Source organism: Salvelinus alpinus, chromosome 4, assembly GCF_045679555.1.
Source record: "Salvelinus alpinus chromosome 4, SLU_Salpinus.1, whole genome shotgun sequence".
Classification (NCBI taxonomy): domain Eukaryota; kingdom Metazoa; phylum Chordata; class Actinopteri; order Salmoniformes; family Salmonidae; genus Salvelinus; species Salvelinus alpinus.
This window is the reverse complement of record NC_092089.1, coordinates 98,727,462-98,746,439: the sequence shown is the minus strand read 5'-3', so window position 1 is coordinate 98,746,439 and position 18,978 is coordinate 98,727,462. Positions and strand designations below refer to the sequence as shown.

Here is an 18,978-nt window from a genome sequence, read left to right as displayed (position 1 = left end):
GAAATTGAGCTCAGGTGCATCCTGTTTCCATTGATCATCCTTGAGATGTTTTTACAACTTGATTGGAGTCCACCTGTGGTAAATTCAATTGATTGTACATGATTTGGAAAGGCACCTACCTGTCCATATAAGGCCCCACAGTTGACAGTGCTTGTCAGAGCCATAACCAAGCCATGAGGTTGAAGGAACTGTCCGTAGAGCTCCGAGACAGGATTGTGTCGAGGCACAGATCTGGGGAAGGGTACCAAAAAATGTCTGCAGCATTGAAGGTCCCCAAAAACACAGTGGCCTCCATCATTCTTAATTGGAAGAAGTTTGGAACCACCAAGACTCTTCCTAGACCTGGCCGCCGGCCAAACTAAGCAATCAGGGGAGAAGGGCCTTGGTTAGGGAGGTGACCAAGAGCCCGATGGTCACTGTGACAGAGCTCCAGAGTTCCTCTGTGGAGATGGTAGAACTCTTTCTCTGCAACACTACACCAATCAGGCCTTTATGGTAGAGTGGCCAGACGGAAGCCACTCCTCAGTAAAAGGCACATGACAGCCCGCTTGGAGTTTCCCAAAAGGCACCTAAATGACTCTCAGACCATGAGAAACAAGATTCTCTGATCTGATGAAACCAAGATTGAACCCTTTATCCTGAATGCCAAGTGTCACGTCTGCAGGAAACCTGGCACCATCCTTACAGTGAAGCATGGTGGTGGCAGCATCATTCTGTGGGTATGTTTTTCAGCGGCAGCGACTGGGAGACTAGTCAGGATCGAGGGATGATGAACTGATGAGCAAAGTACAGAGAGATCCTTGATGAATACCTGCTCCAGAGCGCTCATGACTTCAGACTGGGGCGAAGGTTCACCTTCCAACAGGATAACGACTCTAAGCACACAGCTAAGACAATGCCGGAGTGGCGTCGGAACAATTCTCTGAATGTCCTTGAGTGGGCCAGCCAGAGCCCGGACTTGAAACCGATCGAACATCTCTGGAGAGACCTGAAAATAGCTGTGCAGCGTCGCTCCCCATCCAACCTGACACAGCTTGAGAGGATCTGCAGAGAAGAATGGGAGAAACTCCCCAAATACAGGTGTGCCAAGCTTGTAGCATCATACCCAAGAAGACTCGAGGCTGAGCTTGAGAGGATCTGCAGAGAAGAATGGGAGAAACTCCCCAAATACAGGTGTGCCAAGCTTGTAGCATCATACCCAAGAAGACTCGAGGCTGAGCTTGAGAGGATCTGCAGGGAAGAACCGGAGAAACTCCCCAAATACAGGTGTGCCAAGCTTGTAGCATCATACCCAAGAAGACTCGAGGCTGAGCTTGAGAGGATCTGCAGGGAAGAACCGGAGAAACTCCCCAAATACAGGTGTGCCAAGCTTGTAGCATCATACTCAAGAAGACTCGAGGCTGAGCTTGAGAGGATCTGCAGAGAAGAATGGGAGAAACTCCCCAAATACAGGTGTGCCAAGCTTGTAGCATCATACCCAAGAAGACTCGAGGCTGAGCTTGAGAGGATCTGCAGAGAACAATGGGAGAAACTCCCCAAATACAGGTGTGCCAAGCTGTAGCATCATACCCAAGAAGACACGAGGCTGAGCTTGAGAGGATCTGCAGAGAAGAATGGGAGAAACTCCCCAAATACAGGTGTGCCAAGCTTGTAGCATCATACCCAAGAAGACTCGAGGCTGAGCTTGAGAGGATCTGCAGAGAAGAACCGGAGAAACTCCCCAAATACAGGCTGAGCTTGAGAGGATCTGCAGAAGGGTCTAAATACTTATTGAGATGTGATAACAGTTTTTTATTTCTAATACTTTGCCCTGTTTTTGCTTTGTCATTATGGGGTATTGTGTGTAGATTGAGGATTTCTATTTATTTAATACATTTTAGAATAAGGCTGTAACGTCACGAAATGTGGAAAAATTCAAAGGGGTCTAAATAATTTCCAATTGCACTGTATCTTCTGCTTAGATTCTTCCATCTGTGCCACTGACTTAGTCTGGCTGTAAATCCAGTTTGTCTACAAATTAACAGTTGAAATGTTGGATTCCGATCTACATCTCAACCGAAAATTTAAATTAAAGAATTAAACCAGACTAAGTCAGTGGCACAGATAGAACTATCCAAGCAGAAGATAAATCTCCTTCAAATGTTGATATTTGGATGCGTTGACAACCAAACACATTTCAATATAATTTTTGAAATACAATAAATAGCCTATTAACTTGTCGACAAGTAAACAAATTATATGTTGGATTCAAGTCTCCAATTCAATCAAAAATAAAAGTTAAGGAATGGGATTAAGTCAGATGGAACATTCCAAGCAGAAGATAAATCTCCTTCAAATGGTGATATTTGGTTGCGTTGACAACCAAACACAATTTAATATTAGGCCTACTTTTGTAACACAGTATAGCCTAAAGTTAAAGACATGCTCCGGTAAGTATTTTTTAAACCTCACACTTTGGGCTGGATGTGTCAATGTGTAGTTCATACACGCATAATCTATTAATTAGCCACGAAATCCCTAGCTTGAAAGTAACTGTTTTCTGGAACCTATGCAGCGCCATTTTCCCTACATTTACCCTCACATGGGCCAGCCCCCTAGCAATTAGAGTATCAGCCAATTATCTCCAGCCCCTCGCCATTGGAGTGACAGATAGCGAGACCCACATACAGTAGAGCGAGAGAACAACGACATGGAGCACATATCTGCACATTTGAAACATAGTACGCAATTTTTTGGGGGACCACTTTCGTGATCGTCGACGCTACTTTCAAAAACTACTGGCTAAAAAGTAGTCTAAAGTACCAGAGAATCTCTTTAAGGTTAATGTAAAACAAATAAAAAATTCTACTTTAAAATGAGTAACACATTCATGGCCACATTTGAAGGTTACTGTAACTAATATCTTCTTATGTAATCATATAAAGTGTGCATGTCCCAGGTAGCATGCATAGGTCATCGCAGGTCTGTGGAGATTGTCACAATACCTGTAGTAAACTGACCAAAATCTCAAAAAGCATTGGTCACTGCACTATGTACTTTTAATGCAATCTTAACTGTAATCCAGGTCATTTGGTTGTGCTATTAGATGAAGCACAGTGATAACACAATAATCTGTTGTATAAAGAAACAACATATCTGACATTTGAACTTTTCTGGGCTTTTAAATGGTTGAAAGTGCAATGATAGACATTTGGGTGACAACTCAACCAAAAACCAGACATAGTTTTTCCATTGGAAATCGATTGTACTTTTAGATGGTTGAAAGCATAGTGATAGTTTGAAATGTATGTCATTCTGTCCTTGAGCTGTTCCTGTTCTGTGTTATGTCATGTTTCATGTTTGGTGTGGACCCCAGGAAGAGTAGCTGCTGCTTTTGCAACAGCTAATGGGGATCCTAATAAAATACCAAATACTAAATAGGAAATTCAACTAACTTTCGGCTATCTTTTTGAGTGGGTGAATATACAGTCGGTTGTAATCTCATTGATCCAACATCTCAACCAAATATTATCCAATTATTCATGTTGAAATTATGCTGTGTGCCCAGTGGGAAGTTACCCCCCCCCCTCATGTCCAAATCCCTTGCTGATGAATTCTAAGGACAAAAGAATCTACAGACAAGGGCAAGTCCCATTCATAATCACACATAATATAACAGCCATTTTGTGTCAGAGCCTTCATGGGGGAGGTGGTTTCTCACCCCTTCACTCACCTGCAGGTCTCTTGGCCAGGTTGAGACAGTCTGCGTGGTAGACCTTGGGACATCCTGGCTTCTTACAGGACACGATCTGTCCTCCGTCCCCACAGCTGAAACACTCGTCCTCCCTCTCCTTCGTCACCTCCAGCTGCGGCTTCCTCTTCACCAGAACCTTCTTCTTGCCCTCCTTTAGTTCCTTTCCTTCCCGTGCTTTAGACAGCTGGTTCTGGGAGACAGACACACGCACACACAGGCCATTACTTTAGACTGCTATATTCACCAGTCTACCTTTAGACTGCTATATTCACCAGTCTACCTTTAGACTGCTATATTCCCCAGTCTGCCTTTAGGCTGCTATATTCACCAGTCTACCTTTAGGCTGCTATATTCACCAGTCTACCTTTAGGCTGCTATATTCCCCAGTCTGCCTTTAGGCTGCTATATTCACCAGTCTACCTTCAGACTGCTATATTCACCAGTCTACCTTTAGACTGCTATATTCCCCAGTCTACCTTTAGACTGCTATATTCCCCAGTCTACCTTTAGACTGCTATATTCCCCAGTCTGCCTTTAGGCTGCTATATTCACCAGTCTACCTTTAGGCTGCTATATTCACCAGTCTACCTTTAGGCTGCTATATTCCCCAGTCTGCGTTTAGGCTGCTATATTCACCAGTCTACCTTCAGACTGCTATATTCACCAGTCTACCTTCAGACTGCTATATTCACCAGTCTACCTTCAGACTGCTATATTCACCAATCTACCTTTACTTTTTATAGTATAACTCATCTTCATCACACAGTAAACAACTAAAAGCACTTACTTTACATTTCTCTAGATAAGAGTGTCTAGTAGACAAGTACAATTTTAATTCAAATGTTTTGCATGTTGACATTCGTCACTCTCAGAGCCTTACCTTTGGTCGAACCCCCAGGAACCCGGAACAGTTGGACGCTCCACATTTACACACCGTCTTCCCGTTACCAAGACACTCCAGGTTGTAGTTGAAGGTCAGCTCCACACCTGCACACAAATAAAAATACACAAGTACTGTACAGGTAGATGTATTCCTATTCTAACTAGGCCAACAGAGTTGATATCATAGTCCATAATTAAGGACCAATTAGGTTTGTTTCTTTTGTCGTGTTTCTTCACAGTTACCTTCTGAATCTTTACAAATTACAAAGACACTTTTGGTCACTAGCCCTAGTGTCTGAAGTGGAGTTAGTAACAGAAATGGAACCAGGCTCCAGGAGTTAGTAACAGAAATGGAACCAGGCTCCAGGAGTTAGTAACAGAAATGGAACCAGGCTCCAGGAGTTAGTAACAGAAATGGTACCAGGCTCCAGGAGTTAGTTACAGAAATGGAACCAGGCTCCAGGAGTTAGTAACAGAAATGGTACCAGGCTCCAGGAGTTAGTAACAGAAATGGAACCAGGCTCCAGGAGTTAGTAACAAAAATGGTACCAGGCTCCAGGAGTTAGTTACAGAAATGGAACCAGGCTCCAGGAGTTAGTAACAGAAATGGAACCAGGCTCCAGGAGTTAGTAACATAAATGGTACCAGGCTCCAGGAGTTAGTAACAGAAATGGTACCAGGCTCCAGGAGTTAGTTACAGAAATGGAACCAGGCTCCAGGAGTTAGTAACAGAAATGGAACCAGGCTCCAGGAGTTAGTTACAGAAATGGAACCAGGCTCCAGGAGTTAGTAACAGAAATGGAACCAGGCTCCAGGAGTTAGTAACAGAAATGGAACCAGGCTCCAGGAGTTAGTAACAGAAATGGAACCGGGCTCCAGGAGTTAGTAACAGAAATGGAACCAGGCTCCAGGAGTTAGTTACAGAAATGGAACCAGGCTCCAGGAGTTAGTAACAGAAATGGAACCAGGCTCCAGGAGTTAGTAACAGAAATGGAACCAGGCTCCAGGAGTTAGTAACAGAAATGGAACCAGGCTCCAGGAGTTAGTAACAGAAATGGAACCGGGCTCCAGGAGTTAGTAACAGAAATGGAACCAGGCTCCAGGAGTTAGTTACAGAAATGGAACCAGGCTCCAGGAGTTAGTTACAGAAATGGAACCAGGCTCCAGGAGTTAGTAACAGAAATGGAACCAGGCTCCAGGAGTTAGTTACAGAAATGGAACCAGGCTCCAGGAGTTAGTTACAGAAATGGAACCAGGCTCCAGGAGTTAGTTACAGAAATGGAACCAGGCTCCAGGAGTTAGTTACAGAAATGGAACCAGGCTCCAGTAGGTTTGTTAGTACTTCCTCTGACCTTTGGGGATGTCCTCCAGGGCAAAGAGCCCCACCCTGGTGTCTCCGTTTACCGTCCACTTCTGGGTCTCACAGTTGGGCTGGCAGCAGTGATTCATGAACCTCGCCTGGTTCCCCTTGGGTCCAGCGTCTATGATCCGGTCCTTGTCCAGAGTGAGCATGTAGAAGTTACAGATGTCATTCTCTTGAGCATGTTTGATCCTGGCTCTGCACTCCTCCTCGTCTATCACCTCCCCCACGTACTCATTCACAAATGCACCCTGAGAGAGAGGGAGGAGAGCACAGATTCAGGTTATAATCCAGTTGATACACAACATCTTTTACAGTATGGAGGCTAAATATACTACTGTATGTCCACATCTTAAAACAGACACAAACAAAGAACAAATCGGGTGAAAAGGGCCTTGGAATTGATTTCAATTGAAAATACTTGATTTATCCCACAAGGGGCAATTACGTAGGCAGCAGCGCAGATCCGTAGTGGGGACAAGGCGGAATGGTTCTCTAAACAAAACAGAAACACAGGGGGAACTGTTTTGTGTTGTAGTTTGATGCCCTAGTCTGTACCTTCTTGATGTCGGAGACGCCCCGTAGCCCCCAGCCTCGTGACAAGGTCCTGAAGATCTCCACCTGGGTGTACTGTCTCTTGGTGTAACTCTGGTTCAGACACCTCTCCCCTGCCAAACACACCTGAGGGTGGCACTCATACATCAACATGCGGTTGATACACTCTGAGTCAATGCCACACGGGTTCTCATCAGACGCCTTGCAGTTACAGCGCGGCACCTCCGATAGGTCCGCCGTGATGATCTGGACCTTGCCGATTGGTCGGTTCACCTGAGGGGAAGAATTAAGCGGATGCAATTCAGACTTCTGCGTGAATTATGCATAGATCTCAAAGGGAGATTTGAGTAAAAATACTGAGGTATTATTCAATCGTCAAACATGAGTGAAGCTGTAGCAGGACAAATCAAATAGGGACCAAAGAGAGGGACAGACAGGGGATGCAAGACAGTACCTTGATGTGTCTGTAGGGAGGAGGTTTAAAGGGACAGTACCTTGATGTGTCTGTAGGGAGAAGGTTTAAAGGGACAGTACCTTGATGTGTCTGTAGGGAGGTTTAAAGGGGCGGTACCTTGATGTGTCTGTAGGGAGGTTTAAAGGGACCGTAGCTTTATGTGTCTGTAGGGAGGTTTAAAGGGGTGGTACCTTGATGTGTCTGTAGGGAGGTTTAAAGGGACCGTAGCTTGATGTGTCTGTAGGGAGGTTTAAAGGGACCGTAGCTTTATGTGTCTGTAGGGAGGTTTAAAGGGGCGGTACCTTGATGTGTCTGTAGGGAGGTTTAAAGGGACCGTAGCTTTATGTGTCTGTAGGGAGGTTTAAAGGGGCGGTCCCTTGATGTGTCTGTAGGGAGGTTTAAAGGGACCGTAGCTTTATGTGTCTGTCGGGAGGTTTAAAGGGACCGTAGCTTAATGTGTCTGTAGGGAGGTTTAAAGGGGCAGTACCTTAATGTGTCTGTAGGGAGGTTTAAAGGGACCGTAGCTTTATGTGTCTGTAGGGAGGAGGTTTAAAGGGGCGGTACCTTGATGTGTCTGTAGGGAGGTTTAAAGGGACCGTAGCTTTATGTGTCTGTAGGGAGGTTTAAAGGGGCAGTACCTTAATGTGTCTGTAGGGAGGTTTAAAGGGACCATAGCTTTATGTGTCTGTAGGGAGGAGGTTTAAAGGGGCGGTACCTTGATGTGTCTGTAGGGAGGAGGTTTAAAGGGACAGTACCTTGATGTGTCTGTAGGGAGAAGGTTTAAAGGGACAGTACCTTGATGTGTCTGTAGGGAGGAGGTTTAAAGGGGCAGTACCTTGATGTGTCTGTAGGGAGGTTTAAAGGGGCAGTACCTTGATGTGTCTGTAGGGAGAAGGTTTAAAGGGACAGTACCTTGATGTGTCTGTAGGGAGGTTTAAAGGGGTGGTACCTTGATGTGTCTGTAGGGAGGTTTAAAGGGACCGTAGCTTGATGTGTCTGTAGGGAGGTTTAAAGGGGCGGTACCTTGATGCGTCTGTAGGGAGGTTTAAAGGGACCGTAGCTTTATGTGTCTGTAGGGAGGTTTAAAGGGGTGGTACCTTGATGTGTCTGTAGGGAGGTTTAAAGGGACCGTAGCTTGATGTGTCTGTAGGGAGGTTTAAAGGGACCGTAGCTTTATGTGTCTGTAGGGAGGTTTAAAGGGACCGTAGCTTTATGTGTCTGTAGGGAGGTTTAAAGGGACCGTAGCTTTATGTGTCTGTAGGGAGGTTTAAAGGGGCAGTACCTTAATGTGTCTGTAGGGAGGTTTAAAGGGACCATAGCTTTATGTGTCTGTAGGGAGGAGGTTTAAAGGGGCGGTACCTTGATGTGTCTGTAGGGAGGAGGTTTAAAGGGGCAGTACCTTGATGTGTCTGTAGGGAGGTTTAAAGGGGCAGTACCTTGATGTGTCTGTAGGGAGAAGGTTTAAAGGGACAGTACCTTGATGTGTCTGTAGGGAGGTTTAAAGGGGCAGTGCCTTAATGTGTCTGTAGGGAGGTTTAAAGGGACCGTAGCTTTATGTGTCTGTAGGGAGGTTTAAAGGGACAGTACCTTGATGTGTCTGTAGGGAGGTTTAAAGGGGCAGTACCTTGATGTGTCTGTAGGGAGGAGGTTTAAAGGCACAGTACCTTGATGTGTCTGTAGGGAGGAGGTTTAAAGGGACAGTACCTTGATGTGTCTGTAGGGAGGAGGTTTAAAGGGACAGTACCTTGATGTGTCTGTAGGGAGGTTTAAAGGGACCGTAGCTTTATGTGTCTGTAGGGAGGAGGTTTAAAGGGGCGGTACCTTGATGTGTCTGTAGGGAGTTTAAAGGGACCGTAGCTTTATGTGTCTGTAGGGAGGTTTAAAGGGGTGGTACCTTGATGTGTCTGTAGGGAGGTTTAAAGGGACCGTAGCTTGATGTGTCTGTAGGGAGGTTTAAAGGGACCGTAGCTTTATGTGTCTGTAGGGAGGTTTAAAGGGGCGGTACCTTGATGTGTCTGTAGGGAGGTTTAAAGGGACCGTAGCTTTATGTGTCTGTAGGGAGGTTTAAAGGGGCGGTCCCTTGATGTGTCTGTAGGGAGGTTTAAAGGGACCGTAGCTTTATGTGTCTGTCGGGAGGTTTAAAGGGACCGTAGCTTAATGTGTCTGTAGGGAGGTTTAAAGGGGCAGTACCTTAATGTGTCTGTAGGGAGGTTTAAAGGGACCGTAGCTTTATGTGTCTGTAGGGAGGAGGTTTAAAGGGGCGGTACCTTGATGTGTCTGTAGGGAGGTTTAAAGGGACCGTAGCTTTATGTGTCTGTAGGGAGGTTTAAAGGGGCAGTACCTTAATGTGTCTGTAGGGAGGTTTAAAGGGACCATAGCTTTATGTGTCTGTAGGGAGGAGGTTTAAAGGGGCGGTACCTTGATGTGTCTGTAGGGAGGAGGTTTAAAGGGACAGTACCTTGATGTGTCTGTAGGGAGAAGGTTTAAAGGGACAGTACCTTGATGTGTCTGTAGGGAGGAGGTTTAAAGGGGCAGTACCTTGATGTGTCTGTAGGGAGGTTTAAAGGGGCAGTACCTTGATGTGTCTGTAGGGAGAAGGTTTAAAGGGACAGTACCTTGATGTGTCTGTAGGGAGGTTTAAAGGGGTGGTACCTTGATGTGTCTGTAGGGAGGTTTAAAGGGACCGTAGCTTGATGTGTCTGTAGGGAGGTTTAAAGGGGCGGTACCTTGATGCGTCTGTAGGGAGGTTTAAAGGGACCGTAGCTTTATGTGTCTGTAGGGAGGTTTAAAGGGGTGGTACCTTGATGTGTCTGTAGGGAGGTTTAAAGGGACCGTAGCTTGATGTGTCTGTAGGGAGGTTTAAAGGGACCGTAGCTTTATGTGTCTGTAGGGAGGTTTAAAGGGGCGGTACCTTGATGTGTCTGTAGGGAGGTTTAAAGGGACCGTAGCTTTATGTGTCTGTCGGGAGGTTTAAAGGGACCGTAGCTTAATGTGTCTGTAGGGAGGTTTAAAGGGGCAGTACCTTAATGTGTCTGTAGGGAGGTTTAAAGGGACCGTAGCTTTATGTGTCTGTAGGGAGGAGGTTTAAAGGGGCGGTACCTTGATGTGTCTGTAGGGAGGTTTAAAGGGACCGTAGCTTTATGTGTCTGTAGGGAGGTTTAAAGGGGCAGTACCTTAATGTGTCTGTAGGGAGGTTTAAAGGGACCATAGCTTTATGTGTCTGTAGGGAGGAGGTTTAAAGGGGCGGTACCTTGATGTGTCTGTAGGGAGGAGGTTTAAAGGGACAGTACCTTGATGTGTCTGTAGGGAGAAGGTTTAAAGGGACAGTACCTTGATGTGTCTGTAGGGAGGAGGTTTAAAGGGGCAGTACCTTGATGTGTCTGTAGGGAGGTTTAAAGGGGCAGTACCTTGATGTGTCTGTAGGGAGAAGGTTTAAAGGGACAGTACCTTGATGTGTCTGTAGGGAGGTTTAAAGGGGCAGTGCCTTAATGTGTCTGTAGGGAGGTTTAAAGGGACCGTAGCTTTATGTGTCTGTAGGGAGGTTTAAAGGGACAGTACCTTGATGTGTCTGTAGGGAGGTTTAAAGGGGCAGTACCTTGATGTGTCTGTAGGGAGGAGGTTTAAAGGCACAGTACCTTGATGTGTCTGTAGGGAGGAGGTTTAAAGGGACAGTACCTTGATGTGTCTGTAGGGAGGAGGTTTAAAGGGACAGTACCTTGATGTGTCTGTAGGGAGGAGGTTTAAAGGGACAGTACCTTGATGTGTCTGTAGGGAGGAGGTTTAAAGGGACAGTACCTTGATGTGTCTGTAGGGAGGAGGTTTAAAGGGGCAGTACCTTGATGTGTCTGTAGGGAGGAGGTTTAAAGGGGCAGTACCTTGATGATTCTGTAGGGAGGAGGTTTAAAGGGGCAGTACCTTGATGTGTCTGTAGGGAGGAGGTTTAAAGGGACAGTACCTTAATGTGTCTGTAGGGAGGTTTAAAGGGACCGTAGCTTTATGTGTCTGTAGGGAGGAGGTTTAAAGGGGCGGTACCTTGATGTGTCTGTAGGGAGTTTAAAGGGACCGTAGCTTTATGTGTCTGTAGGGAGGTTTAAAGGGGCGGTACCTTGATGCGTCTGTAGGGAGGTTTAAAGGGACCGTAGCTTTATGTGTCTGTAGGGAGGTTTAAAGGGGTGGTACCTTGATGTGTCTGTAGGGAGGTTTAAAGGGACCGTAGCTTGATGTGTCTGTAGGGAGGTTTAAAGGGACCGTAGCTTTATGTGTCTGTAGGGAGGTTTAAAGGGGCGGTACCTTGATGTGTCTGTAGGGAGGTTTAAAGGGACCGTAGCTTTATGTGTCTGTAGGGAGGTTTAAAGGGGCGGTCCCTTGATGTGTCTGTAGGGAGGTTTAAAGGGACCGTAGCTTTATGTGTCTGTCGGGAGGTTTAAAGGGACCGTAGCTTAATGTGTCTGTAGGGAGGTTTAAAGGGGCAGTACCTTAATGTGTCTGTAGGGAGGTTTAAAGGGACCGTAGCTTTATGTGTCTGTAGGGAGGAGGTTTAAAGGGGCGGTACCTTGATGTGTCTGTAGGGAGGTTTAAAGGGACCGTAGCTTTATTTGTCTGTAGGGAGGTTTAAAGGGGCAGTACCTTAATGTGTCTGTAGGGAGGTTTAAAGGGACCATAGCTTTATGTGTCTGTAGGGAGGAGGTTTAAAGGGGCGGTACCTTGATGTGTCTGTAGGGAGGTTTAAAGGGACCGTAGCTTTATGTGTCTGTAGGGAGGTTTAAAGGGACCGTAGCTTTATGTGTCTGTAGGGAGGTTTAAAGGGGCAGTACCTTAATGTGTCTGTAGGGAGGTTTAAAGGGACCATAGCTTTATGTGTCTGTAGGGAGGTTTAAAGGGGCGGTACCTTGATGTGTCTGTAGGGAGGTTTAAAGGGACCGTAGCTTTATGTGTCTGTAGGGAGGTTTAAAGGGGCGGTACCTTGATGTGTCTGTAGGGAGGTTTAAAGGGACCGTAGCTTTATTTGTCTGTAGGGAGGTTTAAAGGGGCGGTACCTTGATGTGTCTGTAGGGAGGTTTAAAGGGACCGTAGCTTTATGTGTCTGTAGGGAGATTTAAAGGGGCGGTACCTTGATGTGTCTGTAAGGAGGTTTAAAGGGGCCGTAGCTTTATGTGTATGTAGGGAGGTTTAAAGGGACAGTACCTTGATGTGTCTGTAGGGAGATTTAAAGGGACCGTAGCTTTATGTGTCTGTAGGGAGGAGGTTTAAAGGGGCGGTACCTTGATGTGTCTGTAGGGAGTTTAAAGGGGCGGTACCTTGATGTGTCTGTAGGGAGGTTTAAAGGGGCGGTACCTTGATGCGTCTGTAGGGAGGTTTAAAGGGACCGTAGCTTTATGTGTCTGTAGGGAGGTTTAAAGGGGCAGTAACTTAATGTGTCTGTAGGGAGGTTTAAAGGGACCGTAGCTTTATGTGTCTGTAGGGAGGTTTAAAGGGGCGGTACCTTGATGTGTCTGTAGGGAGGTTTAAAGGGGCGGTACCTTGATGTGTCTGTAGGGAGGTTTAATGGGACCGTAGCTTTATGTGTCTGTAGGGAGGTTTAAAGGGGCGGTACCTTGATGTGTCTGTAGGGAGGTTTAAAGGGGCGGTACCTTGATGTGTCTGTAGGGAGGTTTAAAGGGACCGTAGCTTTATGTGTCTGTAGGGAGGTTTAAAGGGACCGTAGCTTTATGTGTCTGTAGGGAGGTTTAAAGGGGCAGTACCTTAATGTGTCTGTAGGGAGGTTTAAAGGGACCGCAGCTTTATGTGTCTGTAGGGAGGTTTAAAGGGGCAGTAGCTTAATGTGTCTGTAGGGAGGTTTAAAGGGACCGTAGCTTTATGTGTCTGTAGGGAGGAGGTTTAAAGGGGCGGTACCTTGATGTGTCTGTAGGGAGGTTTAAAGGGACCGTAGCTTTATGTGTCTGTAGGGAGGTTTAAAGGGACCGTAGCTTTATGTGTCTGTAGGGAGATTTAAAGGGGCAGTACCTTAATGTGTCTGTAGGGAGGTTTAAAGGGACCATAGCTTTATGTGTCTGTAGGGAGGAGGTTTAAAGGGGCGGTACCTTGATGTGTCTGTAGGGAGGTTTAAAGGGACCGTAGCTTTATGTGTCTGTAGGGAGGTTTAAAGGGACCGTAGCTTTATGTGTCTGTAGGGAGGTTTAAAGGGGCAGTACCTTAATGTGTCTGTAGGGAGGTTTAAAGGGACCGTAGCTTTATGTGTCTGTAGGGAGGTTTAAAGGGGCGGTACCTTGATGTGTCTGTAGGGAGGTTTAAAGGGACCGTAGCTTTATGTGTCTGTAGGGAGGTTTAAAGGGGCGGTACCTTGATGTGTCTGTAGGGAGGTTTAAAGGGACCGTAGCTTTATGTGTCTGTAGGGAGGTTTAAAGGGGCGGTACCTTGATGTGTCTGTAGGGAGGTTTAAAGGGACCGTAGCTTTATGTGTCTGTAGGGAGGTTTAAAGGGACAGTACCTTGATGTGTCTGTAGGGAGGAGGTTTCTTGTCGTTCCTCCTGTCCTCCTGAAGCTGTCTCATCTCCTTCTCATCCTGAAGAGCTTTGAACCGATCAGCAGCTTCATTCAGAGCTGAGAGGAAACGGAAGTTAGCATTATCAACTAGCTAATACATCTCAAATTGCAAACTTTGAGCCCTGCCATGTGGTACCTGGAAACATCTCTATGGTTTAAGACTTGAAGAAAACATTTAGAAGGTGCCAAAATAGACAAAAAGGCATTTTAATACACTAAATAGGAAAGGTTCTTTGGTATTTCTTTCTAAAATGAAGTCTATTGTTTGCCATATATTCTATAATAACCAGGTAAAGGAGGTTTCTTTCTAACCTTTCTTGTAGATGGCGTCACAACCCTTCCCCATCTTGTCCTTGTTGTTGGCATCTCCCTCCATGTAAGGGAAGACTCTGGCCTGATAGGTCCAGGCGTAGTCCTTAGAACCAAAGAACTGAACGGGGAACTCCCCCACCTCGTGTTTCATACGGAGGATGTTCTCTGGGACGTTCTTAGGAAGACACACCTCCGCAGGCCACCACCTGAACAAAGGAGAGGAGATACAGATTTTACATTATACACTGATTATACAAAAACATTAAGAACACCTGCTCTTTCCATGACATAGCTTTCACCTAGATTCACCTGGTCAGCCTATGCTCCCCTATTGATGTTAAATCCACTTCAAATCAGTGTAGTTGAAGAGGAGGAGACAGGTTAAAGAAGGATTTTTAAGCCTTGAGACAATTGAGACATGGATTGTATATGTGTGCCATTGAGGGTGAATGGGCAAGACAGAATATTTAAGTGTCTTTGAACGGGGTCTGGTAGCAGGAGCCAGGGGCACAGGTTTGTGTGAATAACTGCAACACTGCTGGGTTTTTCACATTTAACAGTTTCCTGTACGTATCAAGAATAGTTCACCACCCAAAGGACATCCAGCCAACTTGACACAACCGTGTGAAAGCATTGGAGTCAACATGGACCAGCATCTAGGGCTGTGGCGGTCATGAAATTTTGTCAGCTGGTTATTGTCATGCAAAAGACTGCCGGACTCACGGTAATTTACCGCTAAGTAACATAAATACGTTTAGCATCTCCAAGCCTCCAGCCTGTTGATGAGCCTTTGGAACATCTACATTTAAAAAAGTAGAATAAATCCATTTAATATACACCATCACAGTAAATCCATTAATTTATTTTAGGCAGGTCTAAAGATTTCAGAAGAACAGGATATGAAATTGACGTACCCATGCCATAGGCTGTAGGCTTGTTCATGTAGCAGACAAGATATGTTTATAAGTCCCGTGCCATTATTTTACATTATATGATTTTATAGTAAGAAAAATATATAATTGAACATAGCTGAATAAAATAGGATATGTTTCCCATTCCGGTGCGAGTGCTCATATGAAGTGGCTATGTCAAACGTAAACGTGATTATTTGGAACAGGCCCTATACACTAGATTTACAGTTATTTGGCAACTTTAGCTGTGAATGATACAAACCTTAGAATGTCTTAGAAATCAAAAGATATTGTCTGCATGATGCGACTATAGACTATTGACGATTTGAGAAAGTCGTAAAATAAAGCTTGTGATCTGTCCCTTACCTCAGACTGCATAAGACTATTTTCTATTTAATCTCGTCTTTACTAATATGTAATATTTGTTTTTCGATTTAGAACGGCCCGTTATCAAAGGGGCAGGAACAAAGGCAAGATAGGTCCTGTGTGGCTCAGTTGGTAGAGCATGACGCTTGCAACGCCAGGGTTGTGGGTTCATTCCCCACGGGGGGACCAGGATGAATATGTATGAACTTTCCAATTTGTAAGTCGCTCTGGATAAGAGCGTCTGCTAAATGACTTAAATGTAAAGATAAAAAATAAGTGTTGTCCACATGCACTCAAATAGCGAATGGAGGCCTTTCCCACCAGGTAGGCTACTTACTATATTTACCTCCTGCATCAACCACAGGTTGAGCAGCAGGCAGCCGCTGCTGAGCGACAGGTGATATTCCGCCCAAACTCTGTATGTTATGTGCTTTCCAACCCTGTTCCTGCAGCTACCCAGTGTTTCATTTGGGAAACCAAGTGAAATCTGTTCAGGAACATCCATAGTAACATGTTTTTCACAACGAAACATATTTCACTAAACTGTTGACAGGCTCTCTTCTCTCTCTCTCTGCGTGCTGAAGAAAGGAATGAAGGAGAGAGGGGAGGAGATGGAAACGCAAGGTGGTGAGACATTCTGTAGCTAAAGGTAATGTGTCAGCCTATTAATAAATGACATATTACTAGGCTATTCAAAATCTAATTTCACTGTAACTGTAGGCTTAGCCGCCCAGCACAATCACTGAACCAACAGCGTCGACTAGGCCTATATGTTCTCTCCCAGACTCATGAATAGACAGTTTGGAGCGTAGCGTAAGGTAACCAGTCCATTCAGTATGCATAATAATACCATCTACACTCAGAGGCATTACTAGAGTATAGGCTAGACCAATTATGTACCAACGACATCTTAAATCAATTTTGTTTTATGTTTTTCTGCAATAGAGCCCCCACTCAGTTTCAACCTATTGTTGAACTTCTTCAAATATGCAGTAGGATATATATTGCATAACGGCACAATCATTATTTTAATAATTTTTTCCCCTTCTTCATCTTCAAGGTTAGTCCTATGAATATGCATCAACTCTAATATGCATATGGTTGTTTTGAATGAATCATCACCTTAGAAAGCGCTGTCCATTTAGTTGTGTTTGGCTTTGAAACAACATCCACAAGGACCATGTTGTCCCACTCAGTTTCAACCTGTTGTTGAACTTCATTCTTCAAATTGATCAAATCACAATGACATGAGTTTTAAAAGAATGATACTATTTTCATGATGAGTGTTTGATGTGATATTATATTGTATTTGCATTTATGTCAGAGTTGTTAGAGACAATAGAGCCCTGAGTACCAGGCCATTATGACCTGATGGAGTGACAATAGAGCCCTGAGTATCAGACCATTAGGACCTGATGGAGGGACAATAGAGCCCTGAGTACCAGGATATTAGGACCTGATGGAGGGACAATAGAGCCCTGAGTACCAGGCTATTAACAACCTGATGGAGGGACAATAGAGCCCTGAGTATCAGGCCATTATGACCTGATGGAGGGACAATAGAGCCCTGAGTACCAGGCCATTAGGACCTGATGGAGGGACAATAGAGCCCTGAGTATCAGACCATTAGGACCTGATGGAGGGACAATAGAGCCCTGAGTACCAGGCCATTAGGGCCTGATGGGGGGACAATAGAGCCCTGAGTACCAGGCCATTAGGGCCTGATGGGGGGACAATAGAGCCCTGAGTACCAGGCCATTAGCAACCTGATGATAATTAGCAATTTGAGTACTACCAACACATGTCCAGAGCGCATAAGTGGAGATTACCGTGACTCAATGGTCTCGTAGAATTTTACTGCGGTCATGACTCATGACTGCTGGTGTGTCGGCAACTCAATGTTAGGAAGATGTTCCGTATGTTTGCTATACTCAGTGTAGACGCAGATTATACACACAGATAGAGATTCTGATCAATAACAACACGACTGGCTTTCAGGTTCTGCTCTTGAGCTACTTTTTTTATATGTTGACATGGGATTAAAGTGTCACTCAGTTGGTTCTGACCAAACACATGGATACTATTTCTACAGAATGGTGTTTCTTACTTGTATCTTCCCACTTTAACCCAGAGGATGTCCTTGAAGTGTGGTTTCTTCCCGGCCTTGCAGTCGTTGCAGAACCAGCTACCCTCGGGCATCTCGATGTTCAGACACTCTTGGTGGAAGGCAGCAGGACAAGACTCGCAGCACAACAGACTGCCCCCTGCAGGGAGAAAGGAGAAGGTGCAGCTCAAACACCAAGCTGAATGCTTCTTTTCACTTTATGTTTCACTTCAATCTCTTTACTCTGTGAGGAGCGTAGGTCCTCCACATATGATTTCCACTACACTCCTACTCGTATTATTGCTCTACCTCTAATAACAATACCGCCACATTTTGTATACGGGTTCCTTCCTCCTTGCATAATGGACTCTCTGCAACACTGACAACACTCAATCAACCAACCAATCAAGTCCTATTTATCAGAAAGGGAGCGTGTAGTAGAGGTTAATGGTTCACTGTCTCAGGCAAAACCAATGAGTTGTGGCGTTCCGCAGGGGAGCGTGCTTGGGCCTCTGCTGTTTTTATTGTATATTAACGATATGAATGATGCTTGTTCTTGCCGTCTTTGTCTTTATGCGGATGACTTCACACTTCTGGTGTCTCACAAAAGTAAAACTATGTTGGAGAGCATACTTAGCACAGAGCTTACTAACATTAGCAAATGGCTTGGAGATAATAAGCTATCTCTGCACTTAGGGAAAACTGAAGCAATTATTTTTGGATCCAGACCTAAATTGTGTAGGTCGTCTGAAATCAGAGCGGAGTTAGGGGGTGAGGTGCTGTCTACTAAAACCTCTGTTAGCTACTTGGGATTTATCCTTGATGGAAGCTTGGGAGGTGTGAGCATGGTCAATAAAGTGCTAGGGAAGGTTAATGCCAGGATTACGTTTTTGGATAGGAAGTCCAAGCTGCTTGATAAGGACTCCATGAAAGTGCTAGCTACTGCCCTCATTCAATGCCATTTTGACTACGCTAGTACTTCCTGGTTTGGGGGCTTATCTAAACTTATGAAGGGGAAGCTCCAGATTAGAGGTCGACCGATTATGATTTTTCAACGCCAATACCGATACCGATTATTGGAGGACCAAAAAAGCCGATACCAATTAATCGGACGATTTTTTTTGTCTATTTGTAATAATGACAATTACAACAATACTGAATGAACACTTATTTTAACTTAATATAATACATCAATAAAATAAATTTAGCCTCAAATAAATAATGAAACATGTTCAATTTGGTTTAAATAATGCAAAAACAAAGTGTTGGAGAAGAAAGTAAAAGTGCAATATGTGCCATGTAAGAACGCTAACGTTTAAGTTCCTTGCTCAGAACATGAGAACATATGAAAGCTCGTGGTTCCTTTTAACATGAGTCTTCAATATCCCAGGTAAGAAGTTTTAGGTTGTAGTTATTATAGGAATTATAGGACTATTTCTCTCTATACCATTTGTATTTCATTAACCTTTGACTATTGGATGTTCTTATAGGCACTTTAGTATTGCCAGTGTAACAGTATAGCTTCGAACCAGGAACACATCGACAACAGTCACCCTCGAAGCAGCGTTACCCATGCAGAGCAAGGGGAACAACTACTCTAAGTCTCAGAGCGAGTGACGTTTGAAACGCTATTAGCGCGCACCCCGCTAACTAGCTAGCCATTTCACATCGGTTACACCAGCCTAACCTCAGGAGTTGATAGGCTTGAAGCACAGCAGGAAAGTGCTGTTTGAATGAATGCTTACGAGCCTGCTGCTG

At 44.9% G+C, this 18,978-nt stretch overlaps 1 protein-coding gene across 1 annotated transcript in view; it reads right to left on the bottom strand.

Moving 5' to 3' along the window:
- Window positions 1-18,978, bottom strand: part of LOC139574776 (histone-lysine N-methyltransferase, H3 lysine-36 specific-like) — a 36,661-nt gene that overhangs the window by 4,657 nt on the left and 13,026 nt on the right. The window contains exons 13-19 of the mRNA XM_071399655.1: window positions 17,224-17,380; window positions 13,840-14,045; window positions 13,472-13,584; window positions 6,534-6,803; window positions 5,968-6,226; window positions 4,614-4,720; window positions 3,713-3,923 (exon numbers count right to left, since the gene is read on the bottom strand). Coding sequence (XP_071255756.1) covers window positions 3,713-3,923; window positions 4,614-4,720; window positions 5,968-6,226; window positions 6,534-6,803; window positions 13,472-13,584; window positions 13,840-14,045; window positions 17,224-17,380 — 1,323 coding nt within the window. The remainder of the gene's footprint in view (window positions 1-3,712; window positions 3,924-4,613; window positions 4,721-5,967; window positions 6,227-6,533; window positions 6,804-13,471; window positions 13,585-13,839; window positions 14,046-17,223; window positions 17,381-18,978) is intronic.